This window comes from Doryrhamphus excisus, linkage group LG5, assembly GCF_037039965.1.
Source record: "Doryrhamphus excisus strain RoL-2023G ecotype Guam linkage group LG5, RoL_Dexc_Guam_v1.1, whole genome shotgun sequence".
In the NCBI taxonomy this organism is placed as follows: Eukaryota; Metazoa; Chordata; class Actinopteri; order Syngnathiformes; family Syngnathidae; genus Doryrhamphus; species Doryrhamphus excisus.
In genome coordinates this window covers 1,773,453-1,791,995 of record NC_136361.1, presented here as the reverse complement: position 1 = coordinate 1,791,995, position 18,543 = coordinate 1,773,453, and the positions used below count along the sequence as shown (strand labels likewise).

The 18,543-nt window shown below is 43.5% G+C and overlaps 1 protein-coding gene across 3 annotated transcripts in view; it reads left to right on the top strand.

Moving 5' to 3' along the window:
- Nucleotides 1–2,214: 2,214 nt before the first annotated feature.
- Nucleotides 2,215–18,543, top strand: part of col11a1a (collagen, type XI, alpha 1a) — a 53,876-nt gene continuing 37,547 nt past the window's right edge. For all 3 annotated transcript variants that reach the window (XM_078790559.1, XM_058060307.2, XM_058060306.2), the window contains exons 1-5: nt 2,215–2,354; nt 5,383–5,899; nt 11,365–11,529; nt 12,325–12,538; nt 16,221–16,383. In XM_078790559.1, the coding sequence (XP_078646685.1) occupies nt 5,791–5,899; nt 11,365–11,529; nt 12,325–12,538; nt 16,221–16,383 (651 nt within the window). In that variant the 5' untranslated portion in view covers nt 2,215–2,354; nt 5,383–5,790. The remainder of the gene's footprint in view (nt 2,355–5,382; nt 5,900–11,364; nt 11,530–12,324; nt 12,539–16,220; nt 16,384–18,543) is intronic.

Below are 18,543 nucleotides of genomic sequence, written 5' to 3'. Positions count from 1 at the left end.
GAATGGATTCCAGATTCAAGCCAAAAGATATAAAATGTATTGTATTGCATAACGTGTGGAGGTGCGCTACAACCGAAGCCTCATCTGGCCACCAGATGTTCGATGCTGACATTTATCATCATTTCATTGTATTTACCTTTATTGTCTGATCCCAACAAAGCTAAAAGTTTATTGCACACGCACATCCCCTTTGTGCAAGTTTGCACTCGCATTCTTTACCAGACAGAATGAATGACTCAGAAAACACTGGAGGGAATAAAAGCTCAATTCCACAAAAACAGGGAGGAGGTGTTCATCGCCAAAGCGGAATATTGCGGACATGAGGAAAACGTTAATTATCGTGGAAGGCGAATTTTCGTGAGGTTCATGACAGATTAAAGTTGAACGTGGGAAACTTCACTGAACGTGTTCATGAGCCTGTCAGTCAAACGCAATCAGATCAGCTTGTAACGTAGTGCGCTTGTGCAGGACATGGCATTTAACATTGAAATATTTATCCAATTCATTTCCTTTATTTTCAAATCCAAATATTGACAGTTAAGCTTTTGATCTCACGAGATGTTGCAAGTGTAACAAATGTTGTGTATGTACATTTATATGTACATTATATTGTCTTATTGACTGTTTTTATTGTTTGAAAAGACGTCCAATAATCCAATATCAGCATCTGCGTCTTTAATACTGGTCCCGTATTTACTTGGAATTGGATCGATACCAAAGTGTGCAGCATTACTCAACCCAGTACATCACAGACATATCATAATTTAGCTACATCATTTTTAAGAATGTCTAGTCCTTAGGTTTGAAACTTTTAAACCTCAGTTTTCATTGACCGCATGAACCTTGGTTACTGCAAACAGGAACAAAGAAACAAGATCATTTACTTCCATCCAATCCTCCAAAATGTGCTTGTAGCCATTTTCTGTATGATTAATAGTAAAAGTCGGCCTCAGTTAATGCAAACTGTTTTCATACGAGACAAGTTTCAACCAGTTCATGTGTTTACTTATCTGCTCTCTCTCTAACCACGTATACGCAAAGGCTCATGGAAGACGGCAAAGAAGAAGTGTAAGGATCAAACGTGGTGTCACCCACTGGTCCACGGCTGTGGCAGAATGCCAGGAATGTCGCTTGCAGATTTGTGCACCCAGAACTGACCGCCACAGAACGATTTACAGAGTAGCGTCTTAGGGTCAAAGTTATTGCACGAGTGACAGAAAGCTGGGTGCCAAATGTGTGAAACGGGCGTTTAGACAATACATAAATGATGCAATGTGAGGGCGGTCCAAGGGTGGACCCCACACTCCAGATTTTGGTTATGCCCCAAAGCGGGGTTCTCAACTGGTTTGACCGAACCCATCATCACTCAATGACGAGTGCTGACCAAAAATGACAGTTAGCCACTGAAAACGGGTCTACAACCTACAAGTTGAGAGCCAATGCCCTCGAGTCTGTTGGGGTACTCTCCATCCTCTTCATGATCCAGATCCATTCAGCCAGTCCCATGGAATCAGGATCCTCAAAGCACACTTATCAAGCCATGATGAAGAAATCCATAAGACAAGAAGAACTGCTTGGAGTTCATCCTGACTTTAATGTTCTAAATTGTCTAATGATCCAGACGTCTCTCTTCATTCTTCCTTTTCTATCTCCTACATGAACATGAGGGTTCTGGCCGCCTCAGGGGGCTTCATTGGATGACTTGCTGGAGCCTGACGCATGAGAGAAATCCACTTGGACATAAGTGCTGCAGGACTCGGATTTGTCTTGAGCGCTGTGACCTTTTTACCCAACTTCCGAAGGGGTGTAAGAGGTCAAATATGGCAGCTGTTCATGACAGTACATCCGTTCCTTTTCCGGTCACACCCCTTCCTATGTGGTCATTTTGTTTATGGTACCTGAAGTGTAGCAAACATTCAATACAGATTCATATGTATTGTTGCATCCGGATCATATTTACTGGATATGCCAGCGTTTTATGGTGAGACTATTGCATATATTTGAGGCCAGTATTGTTTTTTCAGCGCTCCAAGACATAAGGGTGTGGAAATCAGGACTTCGAGATGTTTCAGTGACCAGCAGGCTGATGGTTTTACTTATTGCAAGTTGTTTCGAGTGCAGAAAGTCAACCCAGTCAAAGAGTAGAGGAGGAAATATATGAAAAGACGCTCTGTGAATGAGACTGACTTGACTTTGTCTGGCTGCAGAGTAAACCAGGAACTGTGGGCAAGAATATTTGAGTCACTGGCTGCTCTGAAGACCAAGGACACGTGGACCAATTCTGCTGAAACACCATCGTTGGACAATCACGTGAAGGAAAGCTACACCAGGAATATCAATCAGTCAAATTCCAGGCATGTATTGTTTTTTTCACCGCATAAAATCACTCCAAATCAAATTCTTCATTAATTGATGTCAATCAATCAAGTCAATGATCTATTGGTTCTACCGGTGTGACACCAGAACCCAGCTTTATTTTGAAACATCATGAAAAACAACTTAAATTACAACTTAAAATTAAGAGTTGTGTCCCTTTACAAATGTCCAAGGCCACCAGTTTCCACGCACGCCAAAACCAACGTGCGTCCAGTTCTCCTTTCATCTGCTTTCTTCAGCACTCCTTAACAAAAAAAGACCACCTGAGTACATTTTGGCCTTTCAACAACCACCCATGAACATTTTATTTTTTCATCTCTACCCGTAGAAAGTATTCGCTGCACAATAAGACGTGTTTTTCCCCCCAGCTGCAAACTCACATACCAGCTCTCCACATTCTCATCCTGGGGGCTCACTGGAGATCTCCTGAGACCAGGTGTGAAAGTAGTACTTTAAATCCATCCATTTGTAGGACCGGCCAAAATGCCGAGCGGAACAGTGAGCGCCTCCTTGTACAGGAAGAAAAAAATGTTTGGCAGTCAAACTGTCAATCACTGATCATACGAAGATATCGCATCGTGCCTTACAGCGTTTCTGTGAACTTACCAAAAATACCGTTAACCAGACATATTTTATGGATCTGACACAGGAATGAAGTTCTTAAGAAAGGGACGAGTACTGATGTTCTGGACAATATGGGGTATCGATGAGAAAGCCATCATGCTCCAGTGATGTCTTACAGAAGCATCACTCACTGAAGGCATCACGAACATCTCCAGCAGTGTTCTCACACAGCGGGACATTCCTAACTTTCGGAGACAAATAAACAGCTTGTCGCATGTCAGACTGCTTCCTCTTCCTCCGCTTCAGAATTAGGCTGCTTCTTATGAGAAACTAACGTGTTCCAGGCCGCCCTTTGCTTAAAACCCATGGACCTGGTGTGCAAGATCATCATGTCATCATGCGTAAACATGCCGGATTAGCACAGATAGAAACGGCAGGTGCATTCACGTGCATCGGGTCAAGGAGAATAAATATGAACTTTATGAAGGACAAACTCAATGGTCTTACACACGTTAGATTGCTAGCGCTCCATCGTATGCTACGTCAGCAAGGCAAGTGTCATCTTGTTGGTGTGTTTAGGGTCCTCCTGTTGGGTAACCACCATGCAGCCCAGTTTCCCATTGCTTCAGAATGTCACGGTACACGTTGGAATTTCCCCCAAGAAACCGCAACTCCCCAGCTCCCGGCGACAGCACTTGTGCACCCCTAAACCTTGGCTGTGCCACCACGCTTCATGCAGCTCGACACATCTTTAGTAGTTTAAAATATGCGCATAAATAGGAGGCATGCTTACATACGGTACATACTCTATACTGGAAATGACCGATTGAATCCATGCAATCTCAGCCTATGAAGTCTTTATGTGATGCATGTGTATGAGCTTATGAAATTGGACAGCAGATGTTCATATCCACAGCAAAACATCCAACCCAGGCCCAAATGTCTAGCATTTTGAGCATCTGGATGTCTAGCAATTGATGGAAGCTAGCGTATAGTGTATTTATTCTTATACATGGCTGTACAAGCCAGAAATAATATTGGTGACTCTACGCTGAAGCGAGAGAAGAGAAAGGGCTCTTTATACTCCGCCGTGTGTAAACAGTCACAGACAGTGGCCGGCGGCTGGTGGGAGCACGTCTGTGAAAAGTACTCGTCTTTTGATGCCATGTTTTGGGTAAAAGGCTAATTTACAAGGCTGGTGTCTTTTTTTTAGATGCAATGCAAATAATTGATCTTCATTCTGTATGTGACTTTTGGATCTGTTGGGGATTCTTGTTGGCGAAGACATCCATGAGTGGAGGGACTATCGACTTTGCCATGAATTCTTACTCTCTTTGTAACCATGGCAGGTTATTTAACAGTTGCATGTAGTAAAAAAAAGCACAAAGTGAGTCAACCGTGCATCAGGTGCTTTGTTCAGGTACTCGATTCCACGTATTGTACCATAACCAAAACAAAATTAGGTCGATTTTGCCTGTAACTGATCCAATATTTAATTAACTTTTGATGGAAACGGTTGATGATGGCTCATAATGAAAAGGACAGGATGTTCGATGATGACCGGTTCATCCCGGGAAAATGACTCTGGACTCTGTGATGCCTCCAGGGCATCACGGACCAAACATCTGATAGTATTTTCACTAGGAACCAAGAGCCAAGTCAGATCCATCCCTGGACTAGCGCACCAGGCAACACATACAAGGAGCCAACTGTCCTCTAACTGCGTGGACACGAAGAACTCCTCAAGGTTGTCCAGATGGACGTTTGTCATTTGGTCTTATGTAGTGTTTAGTTTTACAGTCGTGATGGCCAACAATCGAATGGGATCCAACAAAACAGCTTGATATAAAAATGCGGTATATGATTGTAAAAAAGTACACAATACTCCGCTGTTGGAATTTTCATCTTCCGCTAGTCTTAAAGCGACTCCACCTTCTTCGTCTTGAGTGTACGGTATAACGGGACCATTCATGAGCTTCATAAAAGTACTTATCTTTAGCGGTCTTGTTTAGAATATTTGAAAATAAAAAGTGCATATAAAGTAAATATATTGAACTTTAAACAAAAATAATTCACTTATTTACAAAATGTTCTTTGAGCACATTAAATTATTTCATTCTAAACCAAAAAAATTTGAATAAGCTTATTTATCAAAAATCATTTTCAAGTAAAAAAACAAACAAAAAATAATTAAATAATAATAAAAAAATTAATAAAAAAAAAAGTTCAACAGGAAACAAGTGGTCAGAAAAAAAGCTGAATTTGCAACTTTTGCATGATGTGCGTTTTACTATGCCTTCAAGTGCCCCCCAGGGGTACTAGCACCCCCATTTGAGGAGCACAGGACGCAATGCGTATTTGTAGAAGCCATCATTGAGGACGATGCTTTCTTTCGCGGCTCCTTGATAACTTTGGCCCTGTTTACCTTTCCTCTTCCCTCAGACGCACGCCGCAGGGATCCAAGGCTGATGATGGGTGGACCCACGGGAGAATTTCCAGCCCCGTGATTTGCTAATCGGGGGCCGCTTCCCCTGTCTTTCCCCCCCGACTGTAAACGTAGCTGTGCTGTGTGCGTGGATCTCGCCCGGCCCTCCTCCTCGCCCGCGGACTCACCAAGTGTAGCGACTGCACTCGGTGCGTTTTGGTTAAAGCCCGACGACCCTCACCGGGAAGGCTGGGCGCTGGGACAGGAGGATCGGGGGCCCCGCAAGGAAGGCGGCTGACAGAAGAGGCGTAAAGAACTGCTCACTTATGGCTTTTTTCTAGCGAGCTTTCCATCATCGCTTGGGACTGTGGAAGGGACGTCACTTAAAAAACACCTCAAGTCGCCCTCAAGGTTCATTGACCACCATGGAGATGCAGAGGTGGTCCACAAGGTGGAAAACGAAAAGGTGGCTTATGGATTCCACTGTAACGACGTTGGTAACGTTAACCCTGGTTCTACAGGCCACCGCAGCAGGTAAGACGCCAAATACCCAAACCCGCGTAACATCCCTCATACTTCATTTACTCATTTACTTTCTCTTCATGCGTATTTGTGCATGTTCAGGAGTTACACTAGAAATTAAGGTAATTCATTAAAAAAAACACTTTGCTGCCCTCTAAACTAAATTTACCCAGGGCCACTTTTACGCATGAATGGGAAAATTGCGCGTACGTCGCCCAATTAAATTCATCCAAAACCGCTTGGATGCACAAGAGTGTCCGGAAAAGGAAGCTCACTCTTTGTTTATGCATGAAATTTAGTTGGTGATGGGCATGCATTTCTCCCATGCAGACGGTAGGGGGTGGGCAGATCGATATCATATTGATATCGATACCAACATGGTGTTGATACAGGGTTTTTTTTTCAGTTTTCTTGATGCTTGTTCTGAATAATATTCATGTTTTTGGTGCCACTGGTACTTTTTACACTATTTGAAAATATTTTCCTAAAAACTAAATGTAAAAAGTAAAATAAAAATAAAATAAAATGCAATAAAAAGGGCATATATTGCGAATATTGTTACATTATTACATGTTGCTGCATTTAAATCTTATTGTATCACTCACACCAGTCCTCTGGGATAGGCTCCAGCATACCTTCTCAACCCTAGTGAGGAAAAGCGGTAGAAAATGAATGAATGAAAAAGAAAATGAAATGAAATAAAAAGGGGATATTTTGTTAATATTGTTACATTATTACATGTTGCTGCATTTATATCTTGTTGTATCACACCAGTACTGGGATAGGCTCCAGCATACTTCCTCAGTTGATGAATTGCCCACACACGTGTTGATAAAACCATCCTGTCATCTTAAGTAGGCGTCTGGGTATCGGACTGATATCATCTCTATTATTCGGTAATATCATAAGGATCATAAATAAAAGGCATGAGTGCATTGGGTTCATTGGCCAGGACGCTTCACCCTATCACCACAGGGGCCCGGTCCGCACCGAAGGCCAAAAGCAGCCTTCGGTGACCACCCCTCAGACCCCCCCCCCCTCCTCCACCCACCGCGGTGCCCAGCTCTTCTTCCTCACAACTTTGCACTTAGATGTTGCTTCGCTGGGACCCGCACGGGACAATGTGTGTCTTGTGTGGGAATGCTTCCCCTCTAATGGTCGAGCACTTATTTGATGATGGTCCTTGTTGCACTTCCCTATGATTTCAAAGCCTTCAAAGAGCAGAGACCTGTATGCGGACCGAGCCTACAGCCGTAAAGGCTGCGAGTCGGCTGCGAGTCAGCTAGCTTTCAAATTCGATAACTTGTTCCCCAAGTCACTTTTGCACTTTTGAGTTCATTGAAGATTGAGGACTGACTCTGTCTTCGGTGCGCTTTATGACAGCTGAAAGCTGCTCCTGCAGGGTGCCCTCTCCATCTAGCAGTGTACTGACACGTTTTCTCAGCCCCCGGGGCGCAAGTTCAGATGTGCATTCCACAAGACAAAGCTAGCATTTGCAGAGTCCTCGGCCCATAATGTGCTGAAGCGGGGAAACAAGCAGCTCATCAGGCTCCTTGTTTGACTCTTTGCTTCTTCCTGGTAGAGCGGCAACAATTACGTCCGTGATTCATCGACAACTAGTATTTGATTCATCCGGGGGTGTCCGAAAAATATAATTGAGCAGGAAAACTAAAAAAAACATCAGTAGTCATTTTTCAACTTAAAGTCAAAATTGAGCAAAAAGTCATAATCAAATAAAAACAACTTTTGATTTTGCAGGAGTAAACGTTAAACTCATTTGAGTTGAAATGGTTGGAAAAGTAAAAAACTAATGGAAAAAAAAAGTTGTATTCCAACGAGAAAAAAGTTGCATTTTTCTGAGAATAAAGTGGTGATATATTATTTCATCAAATAATAATAAAAAAGAAAGAATAAAGTTAGACTTGAGTCATGAGTACTAGAAAAAATACTAGCAGAAATGTATGGTCTGTCTGGAGCCAACCTGATTACTCGAATTGAAGCAAGCGTCAGATTAATCGACTACAAATTAATTGTTAGTTACAGCCCAAATGACCTAAATATAGTATTGGAAAATAACTTTTATGGGAATACGCTAGCATACACGACATGCAGGACTACAGTTAGTGTGTTAGCTGTGGAAACCGCTGAGGTCCCCCTGGGTATCACACCTGCATAAAGCTGTCTTGTTTGAGCAGTCAGGACGGTGGCTTGGAAGTTTAGGGAAGGCGAGAGGGAGAGTGTGTGTGTGTGTGTGTGTGTGTATGGGGGGGGGTATAGACAGAGAGGCATTCTTGCTGAAGATATTATTAGAGTCTCAGGGAGCTGCAGGTGAAAAGGTCCTCCTCCGTTTACGAGCCAATTTCTTGAAAGATGCACGGCTGGGAAATGACAGCAGTACACGCAAGTTTTTGTTTTCAAAGTTCATTGATGGCACCTGTGATGGGCGGGACATCCTGTCCATAGGATGCATCCTACCTGCCCCAATTTGCATAAGGATGTCTGAGTCAGGTTGTCATTTGGGGGCCTGAGGCAAACCCAGTCCCTGGAGGCCCCCCATGTCCTGACCAAAGTCAGTCTATCAGTTCAGTCTGCTTTTCCGACGCTTTCACTCTAACTGATGAGAACATTAAGCATCTTTGTGATGAAAGAAACGCGCTCATCTGTAGAACGCCTGCGTTCTCCACAGCAGTGCTGCTGTGACTGTAAAGATAGTTGACACCTTCGGTCTAAGTCTGTCCCTGGTCTGAGGAAGAGGAAGTCCTCCTTCTGGCTGTTCAGAGAATCTACCCTTAAATGCCACCCCTGCCCTGTTTGAGTCAAGTTGGTAAACTCACACCAGAGCATCAGATCCACCCCTAAAATGTCAGCACACCGGAATAGATGAGATGATTGACGTTTTCTCAGCACCACAGTGTGAGGGTCGCAGCCCGAGCACATCTGGGACACGCCAGCTTTGGAGCGCTGAAATCCAACTCTGCAGGAGCTCACCAGGACTTCCTCAGTTTGCTCTCCAAAGTAAAGTAGCGACCCTGTCTTCAAATGTAAGCAGTTCCAATCCTCAGTGATGCCATGGTCTCATCTTTCAGCCCAATATTTGTCTTATCTTCCTGTGGACCGCTTCCTCTTTGTCCGCTAAGACAGCGTATCCTGAACCTTTTCATCCCGAATTAGAATCTGGCAAAACCTTGTTGGATACTTTCTCAAACAAGTCAGAGCTTTTCTTCCAGTCACTCACATGACGTGTAGGCACACGCCTGAAAAGCTTGGACAGAGGCGGAGTTGGGATACTTTTAAGCGTAGTTTTAGGATAATGGCAATCATTGTATTACTGATGGATGGATCGATACTGAAATATCGATACTTCTGATATCAGCTGTTCATGTTATCAAATAGGTTCACAAATCAAAATATCAACTTAGTACTTCAGTCTTTTAAGGTAGTTTTTCCCTCAAACTTTTGTTGAAATGATGACGGATCGTAAATGGAGCCATGTGGAAATTGTGATATTTCTATTTTAAATAAAAAAATTATTGATCAAATACCAAAATAGTTGATTATTTTGAATATTAATGAATGTTCGATTCCTCAATGGTCTCGGCCAGTTATCAGTTGCACCTGGCTCGTTGGTAGGGGTAGGAATACAACTACTAACCTAAGCCATCACGCTGAAATGAATGTGTGCATTGAGGACGCGTGATCCCGTGCTTCTGTTTGCCGAGCGCTCGCAGCAGCCGTCGGACAACATCCATATTGAAACGGGTACTTGTGGCCAAACCGCAGGCTTTTCTCCAAAGAATAGCAAACATCTCCTGGATCGGGTACTTAAAGAGACCCTTAGAGGGATTTGGCCTCTTTAAAAAAGGGAGAACTTTTGTGTTGGTTTGTTTTTGAATGAAACTTTTACAGATTTTGTTGCAATATTTTGCTCATATTTATTCATGAGCTGTACTCAAAGGTGTAAAATGTTTCCTATGATCCCAAAAGGCTTCTAACTCTGAAATATTGTTCACAAATCTGTCTAAATGTGTGTTGGGGAGCATTAGTGTACTGTGCAATAATCATGCTGCCTAATCAGATGAATTATGAATGTTTGACAGATATTTGACAGGGAAAGGCCTTTTGCATGCTTAGAAAGTGTTATTTTTGTGTGGCGAAGCTAACTGTTCCACTAACCGAGTGTTTATTTAGAGGTCATAAAGCAGGGATCACGATTATGGACCGGGACCTGTAGCCAATATGTTATTTGGACCAGGACATCATTTCGAGAAGATACGGTAGCACCTGATGAGTTCAGTTAAGCCATCCCACGTGATTCCACTCCACCAATGACACCTGAAGCTATAAATGAGTGATAGATACGGATAAAGAGGACAGCGAGATGGGCGGTTGCGGGGAAAGTCTAAGCTGGAGGACATTGTCCTGTATGCGGACCCATTTGAATTTGAGTTGGAGCTTTCCCATGGGTCTCAGGGGGCATGGCAGTGCCACACAGGCTCCTTTATGCACCGTGAAAACTCTAGGAGACATCTTATCCGGGTAAAACTACCCTGGTGCAAGAATGGAGCTCACTTGGCACATTGTTTACTTTGCTCTTTGACTGCCCTTGTTGGCCTTGCTGGTTTTCCGGGCGGCAGGAATCGGAGGTAATGAGTGTAGTGTTTCATACTTTTGTTTGGAATGTTGTTCCGACTTAGATTCTACAGTCATGAGAATTGGGTAGTGACCGAAAGGACAAGATCATGGGAAAGACCCAAGACATGTTGGAAAGACTGTCCCTCAACTGGCCTGGGAACACCTCAGGATCCGCAAGAAGAAGCTGGACAAATTAGCCGGGGCGAGTAGTGGATGGTCTAATGCACCACGGTGTTGGATATGAAAGCACGGTAAGAAATAAAAACTCAAGTACTACTGTACTTTGGTACACATGGCCCAAGGGTCAGCGCTCTCGACTCCCACTCCGAAGGTCCTGTGTTCGAAACATGGTACAATGGCGTCTTCCTTTCTCTTCCACCAGTGCAGAAAGGAGCCTGTGTGGCACCGCCATGCCCCCCTGGGACCCATGTAAAGCACAATAGCAGAGGGAGTCAACTCCAATTCAAATAGGTCCGGATAGGTCAAGCGAAGGTCACTCATCTCGTTGTTCTCTTTACCCGGATGCATCCCTCATTTCTACACACAAAAGTTTGGCAATTTGTCTGTTCCATACCCAAAAATATGAACAAAGAAGTGACAGCGACAAGCAGAGACGGGAAGAGGATAGTCAAGTTTCTTAGGCTCCAAAAGGAAGTTTTTTTATACTCTTACAGTACAGGGAAACAAATTGTTGTTATGCGTAATATCGTACAAATCTGACAGTACAAACTGATGAACATTTGGTGATATCAGTCTTACATTAGTTAGCAAGCATCCCGTTTCACGATGGTACCACCACCTCCGCGTCCTAACGAGACCTAACTGACTTTTCTTCTTCTTCACAGCACAGCCAGTGGATGTGCTGAAAGTTTTAGATTTTCCAAATTACCCTGAAGGAGTGACAAAGACGTCTGGATTTTGCACACACCGAAGAGCATCGAAGCCGGACGCTGCTTACAGAGTTGGCAAGCAGGTCCAGATCAGCGCCCCCACCACGCAGCTATTCCCTGGTAAGACAACCTCTAGGAAAGGACCATCGGAATATGCAGTTGGTGTTTTGCATTTATTAGCATGAGTTTCATGCTAACAGCAGAGCAGGGCGACCAACGTTTCATAGCATCCATTCCCAAGTGGTGGGCCGTTTTTAGTGAGTTGCAGGTCTTTGCAAAAAAATTATGTAATGTAAGGTGACTTTTCGAAGCCCGAGTGACAAAAAAAAACACACCATCCATGCGGCACACAACTGCAGTATCTGCTGGAGAAAGACAAACAGTGTCTCACCACTGCAGCTCATTTTGTGTTGCCGGCCCTTTAAAAATAAGATTCTGTATCTGAGAAGTGAGGTTTCTGCAATTTGGCACACAAGCCACTGCTTTAAAACACATGTAGAGATAAATAACTGCTAGATACCTTGCATAAACAAAACAAAAATATACATCAAGAGGTTGCCCACAGCCACAGATATGTTTTTGACTAATTTTAGATTTGTCCAACTAAACAATAGAATAGCACTATTGCTCGAACTTTGTACTGACAGGTTGCTTGACCTTATCTGCTGGTACTGCTTGCTTCACTGAGAAGACTAGATTGACTGCTGCTGCAGCCAATTAGATTGGTGAGATTAGATCAAATTGATTGGCGCATTTATGGTATTTCTACAGCCTCGTGTAGCATATATGGAAGTGTGATATCATGCAACATTCAATATTTCAACTTGTTCTCACATATTTGGCCCAAAATGTGAGAATCTGGATAAAAGGTGCAGACACAGGAATTAATTGTCTGAAAACTTTTTTTCAAAACAGAAGGTGTTTTCCCCGAGGACTTCTCCATCCTGACTACAGTGCGCCCCAAGTCTGGCCTCCAGTCCTTCCTGCTGTCCATTTACAACGAACAGGGGGTCCAGCAGCTTGGGATTGAAGTGGGACGCTCGCCTGTTTTCCTGTACGAGGACCAGACCGGCAAGCCCGCCCCGGAGGACTACCCTCTCTTCCGTACACTCAACCTTGCAGACGGAAAGTACGTCCGATCCGACTCGTTTTCCATCAACATATACGAAAACACACCGGGAGTGACAAGACCGAAAGCTCAGGGGGAAGACATGCAGGGAGTGGTTGAACACATACCGATATTACAATTAAATGCTAAAGGGGGAATGTAATTGCACATTCGAGACAGGTTTCATCAGAGTCCCTGAACTGTACCGTTGCCAGAAACATCGAAAGTTACACTATACTGTATGTTCATAATAATTCATTCTATCAAAGCTCAGCCAACTTCAAATACGGGATGGGGTTCTTGGCCAAAAATATGTACACATGACATAGCTGCTCACTGAACACAGTCCGACCCTTTTTTTTTCTTATGACCCTTATTGTCTTTGTCTAACTGCTGCAAAGTGCTCAGTGAAGGCATGCACCCAACCAAAACACTCCAGGGGACGCCAGTGCTGTTCAAGCCTTTCATCAGGGTCCACTTTGTGGGGGTCTGTGACTGTTTTTCTGAACAATATTTATCTTTTTGATATGGTGCAACAGTCTTGGTTCACCACTAAAATAGTGACAATTTTGACAATAAAACAGGAAATAATCATAGAGGGGCTGCACAGCGGTCGTGTGGTTAGCGCGCAGACCTCACAGCTAGGAGACCTGGGTTCAATTCCACCCTCGGCCATCTCTGTGTGGAGTTTGCATGTTCTCCCATGTGCATGCGTGGGTTTTCTCCGGGTACTCCGGTTTCCTCCCACATTCCAAAAACATGCTAGGTTAATTAGCGACTCCAAATTGTCCATAGGTATGAATGTGAGTGTGAATGGTTGTTTGTCTATATGTGCCCCGCCTCTCGCCCAAAGACAGCTGGGAAAAATGAAGTACTTTTTGTTGTAAAATAAAAAACACTCTAACCACGGGGGACGCTAAACATGAAATTCTAGTTTAGTTTTTTTTTGGACAAAAAAGACAATGTAGATCTCCCCATTGTTGCGCCATAGGTGCCTATCACTGGATTATCCGTCCCGTCGGGGGTCTTTGGGCACAGACAGGCGAGAGACAGTGAGACACTGGATTACTGGGGCGCAGCAGGGACTACAGTGGGCAACCTGACCTCATCCATGAACTCGCCGCCTGTTATTTTAGAGGGAGGGTTGGAGGAGGCCATGCTAAACTTCCCTTTTTTACCCCCTTGGATTACCTCACCCAACCAGGAACGGCGCTGCTAACCTTTTAGCATAAAACTGATTATCTGCTCCCGGGTTCAGAAATCCAAGTTCTCACAAAAGGCTTTGCCTGAGCTGACATGAACCCTTGTGCAGGGATAAGGGAGAATAAATAAACAGGGAGACTGCTGAGAAATTAATCTAGTTTTGAGAATCGGTTTTTGGCCATGTTACTGTAGATATAGAATGTACCTCTTTTTTGGGGGGGTGGGGGTCCTGAACCCCCAAAATCCAGGGGGTTCCCCAGCTGCCGAGAGGGTGAAAACATTCAAATGTAGTTTTGAGAATCTGTTTTCGGCCATGTTACTGTAGATATCGAATTGACCTCTTTTTTGGGGGGGGGTCCTGAACCCCCAAAATCCAGGGAGTTCCCCAGCTGCAGAGAGGGCACCAACATTTAAATGTAGTTTTGAGAATCAGTTTTTGGCCATGTTACTGTAGAATTTACCTCTTTTTTGGGGGGGGGTCCTGAACCCCCAAAATCCAGGGAGTTCCCCAGCTGCAGAGAGGGCACCAACATTTAAATGTAGTTTTGAGAATCAGTTTTTGGCCATGTTACTGTAGAATTTACCTCTTTTTTTGGGGGGCGGGGGTCCTGAACCCCCAAAATCCAGGGGGTTCCCCAGCTGCCGAGAGGGCGAAAACATTCAAATGTGGTTTTGAGAATCTGTTTTCGGCCATGTTACTGTAGATATCGAATTGACCTCTTTTTTTTGGGGGGGGGTCCTGAACCCCCAAAATCCAGGGAGTTCCCCAGCTGCAGAGAGGGCACCAACATTTAAATGTAGTTTTGAGAATCAGTTTTTGGCCATGTTACTGTAGAATTTACCTCTTTTTTGGGGGGGGGTCCTGAACCCCCAAAATCCAGGGAATTCCCCAGTTGCAGAGAGGGTGCCAACATTCAAATGTACCACAAGCATTATATCCCGCCCTATTCCTGCTTCGAGTATGCAAAATAGTGTAGGTCTAACCATAACTATTATTTTGGTATAAGTTATGCTTTTAAACCGCTATTGTTAGCATACGCTAGCCAGTGGTGTTGTTCTTATATTTTGTGGTTTTGTGTATTTTGTGTTCTTATAAGTTGCAGTCAGTCCTTTGCAGAATTTTATTGTTGAAACTTTCCTTACTTTGTTTGAGTTGGAAAGTGACATTTTCAGTCAAATGACACTAAAGTCAGACTTTTGGAAACAAGGACACAGACACCCATGCATACATCCTATTATGGTATGGCACCCATGCATACATCCTATTATGGTATGGCACCCATGCATACATCCTATTATGGTATCATCAGTCCAAAAAAGCATCCTGAATAGTTCCATTTTGCGGCCACTTTATGCTTAAGTCTGACCACTGCCATGACGTTACTGGTCCTCTGTTGGGCAAAATGTACTTTATTGATATCATAACCATAATGTGGGTTGTGCTTTTGTAAACTTGGAAGCAGTCATCAGTGAAATGATCACTGCAAAGAACAAAAATCAAGAAAAAAAGAAATGAACCTTAAAGTACCACTTGGATACGTTGAACATCCAGCAGCAACACGACATTTTGAGTTCCCACTGTAGTATATACGTAGTAAGGGAACTTTAAGTTCATATGATGTAAAAGTTTGTCAGGCTTGGTTCGGACCAGCTGAAGTCAGCCATTACTTCCCGGCCATATAATGTGACAGGTAATCCTTCCGGCTGCCCGGCTAAGCCTAAAGAGTGCAGTGTTGCACGTTTATTTGCCCCAAAGCGCCGTTGCGGGAATGTGCACGTATGGGTGGCGTTGGAAAAGAAAGATTTGAGGAAATGAATTCAAGTGATCCAACATGGATCTGTACCTGGGATTCATGCCTTGTATAGCCCGGCTTGAGCCTTCAGCTGTGCCAAGTCTCATCTTCCACCTCGGAACAATGTTTTGACTGTGTGCCTCCTCCTCTGGCGAGGCCAGCCTTCCTGGATCCTGACACACACTTTCCACAATGTTCACCACGTCTGTCATGCCGAGTAACCCAGAAGGAGGATTAAGTTTGGAGTTTAATGAGTGTAATCCCGTGTTAAACAGGGCCAAAGTGTGGGGGCAAGAATGTGGTCCGCTGCTGCCTGGTATGCAATCGCTCTTCAACGTACTGGTAAATGTTCCCCAATGGAAGGAGGTGTCAGGGGAGGAGAGGAGAACCGCTGCTCCTCTGTACTGAGAGGAGCTAAATGAGGTGGCTCGGGCATCACCCAGGACACGGAGAGACCATGTCTCTCAACTGACCCGACCTCACATAAGCAGTAGAAGATGGGTAGATGGATACAATTCACAATAACTTTATGATTATCTGCTTGAGGCGAAAGTCCAAAATAAGTCCTCCACATGCTCATCACCTGATTCAAATAGCATTGTGCATCCGGGCTACGTAGCTTTTGCCTCATTATGGATCACTCCCATTTTCTCCAGGAACCAGCAGATTTTCCCTCAACCCGTACTAACTTTTAATGGTCTGACCAGGTGGCATCGTGTGGCCATTAGCGTGGAGAAAAAGACGGTCACCGTCATCGTTGACTGCAAGAAGAAGATCACCAAGCCTCTCCTCAGAAGTGACCAGACCTCCATCAGCACCAATGGCATTACCGTCTTTGGCACCAGGATCCTCGATGAGGAGTTTTTCCAGGTAATATTTCTCATTGAACTGATAGAAGTGCTATTGCTGCAAGTTTTCTCCTGTATGCTGTATGCTAACTGTTAGCATAAATGTGGACTTGATATGAACCATACATAGATAGAGGGGTCGGGGTACTGGTCCGCAACTGGTTTGACTGTGGCACCCATCGTCACCCCTCAATGGCAAGTGATGACCCAATTTTTTTAAATTCATTCATCTCTGTATGGCACACTCTTCTCCAGCGGATATCTGCAGCTGTGTGCCACACATTATTTTTCTAAAGTTATAAATTTTTGCCTTACTTTTACTTTTTACTGATTTTTTTTTCATTTACGCCACTGCTGTTGTTTTTTTTTTTTCCTTATGAAATAATATTTTTGGACTGTGCCACGAGCCTATAGCACACCAGCGAGCCCCAAATCTGTAGATGTTCTAACCTGGGCATACAACTAAGTATTCAGTTGACATGGAACTGGACACTTGTCAGCCAATAATCTGCTCGGTATTTGCTAGTTTGAGCTGTTTTGCAAGGCCCGTGCGGGCTGTTGGTAAACGTCCAAGACCTTTTGTTAGCGCTTACCTTGTAATTACAAACACTTAAGCGCTGCACAAACTCTAAAGCGCTGACTCACCGCCGTATCTTCACTTGTTTGGAAATTACTTTTAATCTGTTGGACTGTTTGAAGAAAACGTGTGCGGCCATTGTTGGCTAAATATGAAATTATAAGTATAAATTATAAGACATTCATCATGAAACCTCTGTTGTATAATTATACTTATAGTATACTTGTGTAGTTTTCTATGTTTCTATGATTCCTCCTTTGGACATAATTGATTCGTTGGTTGTTGTGAAATGATCAATTTAAAAATTAGATGATTGGTATGTTGTTTTTTTTCTGCCAACCATGATTTATTTCCATGTTTGGCCTTCGGATTGTAAATATGTAATCTGCAATGAAGGCTGGTGATGTGAGCCCAGTTTATAATTCCACTGCTTGGTTTAGTCTGCACTTTCTTCTACTGATGTTTGTGCCACAGAAATGTGCAACTTTGGAAAATATATTGCTAGAAGCATTATTGCCAAGGATTCTTGATTTTGAATTTATTTAAACTAATCTAATCTATTTTTTTCTCTTTCTTGCATGCTGCGGAAGTGTGTGTAAAAGTGTGCAAATGAAATACAAACACAGTCTAAATATGGCATAAATGGAACAAAAGTAACCTAAAGTGTTCACCAAGCATCTTAAGATGGACTGTATACATTTCCTGGTGTGGGACCGTCCCGACAGACTGTAAACAAACCTTCTTGCTCGCATGAAACACCAGGAAATATATTTACTAAATGCTGCCGGGTCATGCAAGGATCGAGGTGAGGGATGCTCAAATATTGGAAATGACTCACCTTCTGTCATTTCTGGTGGGAAGGAAAGGTCACAGAGAGGCTGTGGGGGGGCGGGGGGGGGGCAGTGTTTACTTATAAAGGAGGGTTGGTTTGTTTATGAGCAGCCATTATTAGGATGTCATGTTTAAAACTCGTTTGTATCTCTGGTATGTATGCCTTGCTGTTGCTGCAGCGGGGGTGTCCAAAGTGCGGCCCACATGCAGACTGTGGCACTCGGCCAAATAATATACAGGTGAACAAGAAAAGAAAACAGTAAAAATGGGGGGAAAGTAGCAGTAATTTTGTGACAATAAAGTTTAAATATTAGGAAAAAAGTACTTTGAGAACAAAAGTTTTCATTTTATTCGAATAAAGTCAAACTTTTAGAGCAAAACCAAGAGGAAAAGAACTCATTTCATCAGAATAAATTTGAAAGTTGAGCAAAAATAAGTCAATAAATCATTAAAAATAAGTAATCGTAAGGAGAAAAAGTTGTTCAACGCATGTACTAGCATGTGTACCGTACACGGGTTGATTGACAGCATGCTAGGCGTTGCATTTTGTCGTGCTAAAGCGGCTCTTGCGCCGGTTCCCCATCTGCTCGTGTCCCACTCAACAAAGGTAATCCAAGCAGGATTGGTTTGCAACCAAAGCAGATATACATAAACTGTATATACGTACAGTCCGATTTGTCAGTTTTGATTACATTTTGGAGAGGTCCCTGAAGGCAACATCTGTATTGCACAGCGCGTCCAGTCAAAGAGGCCGACAAAGTGGACGGTCTGAAA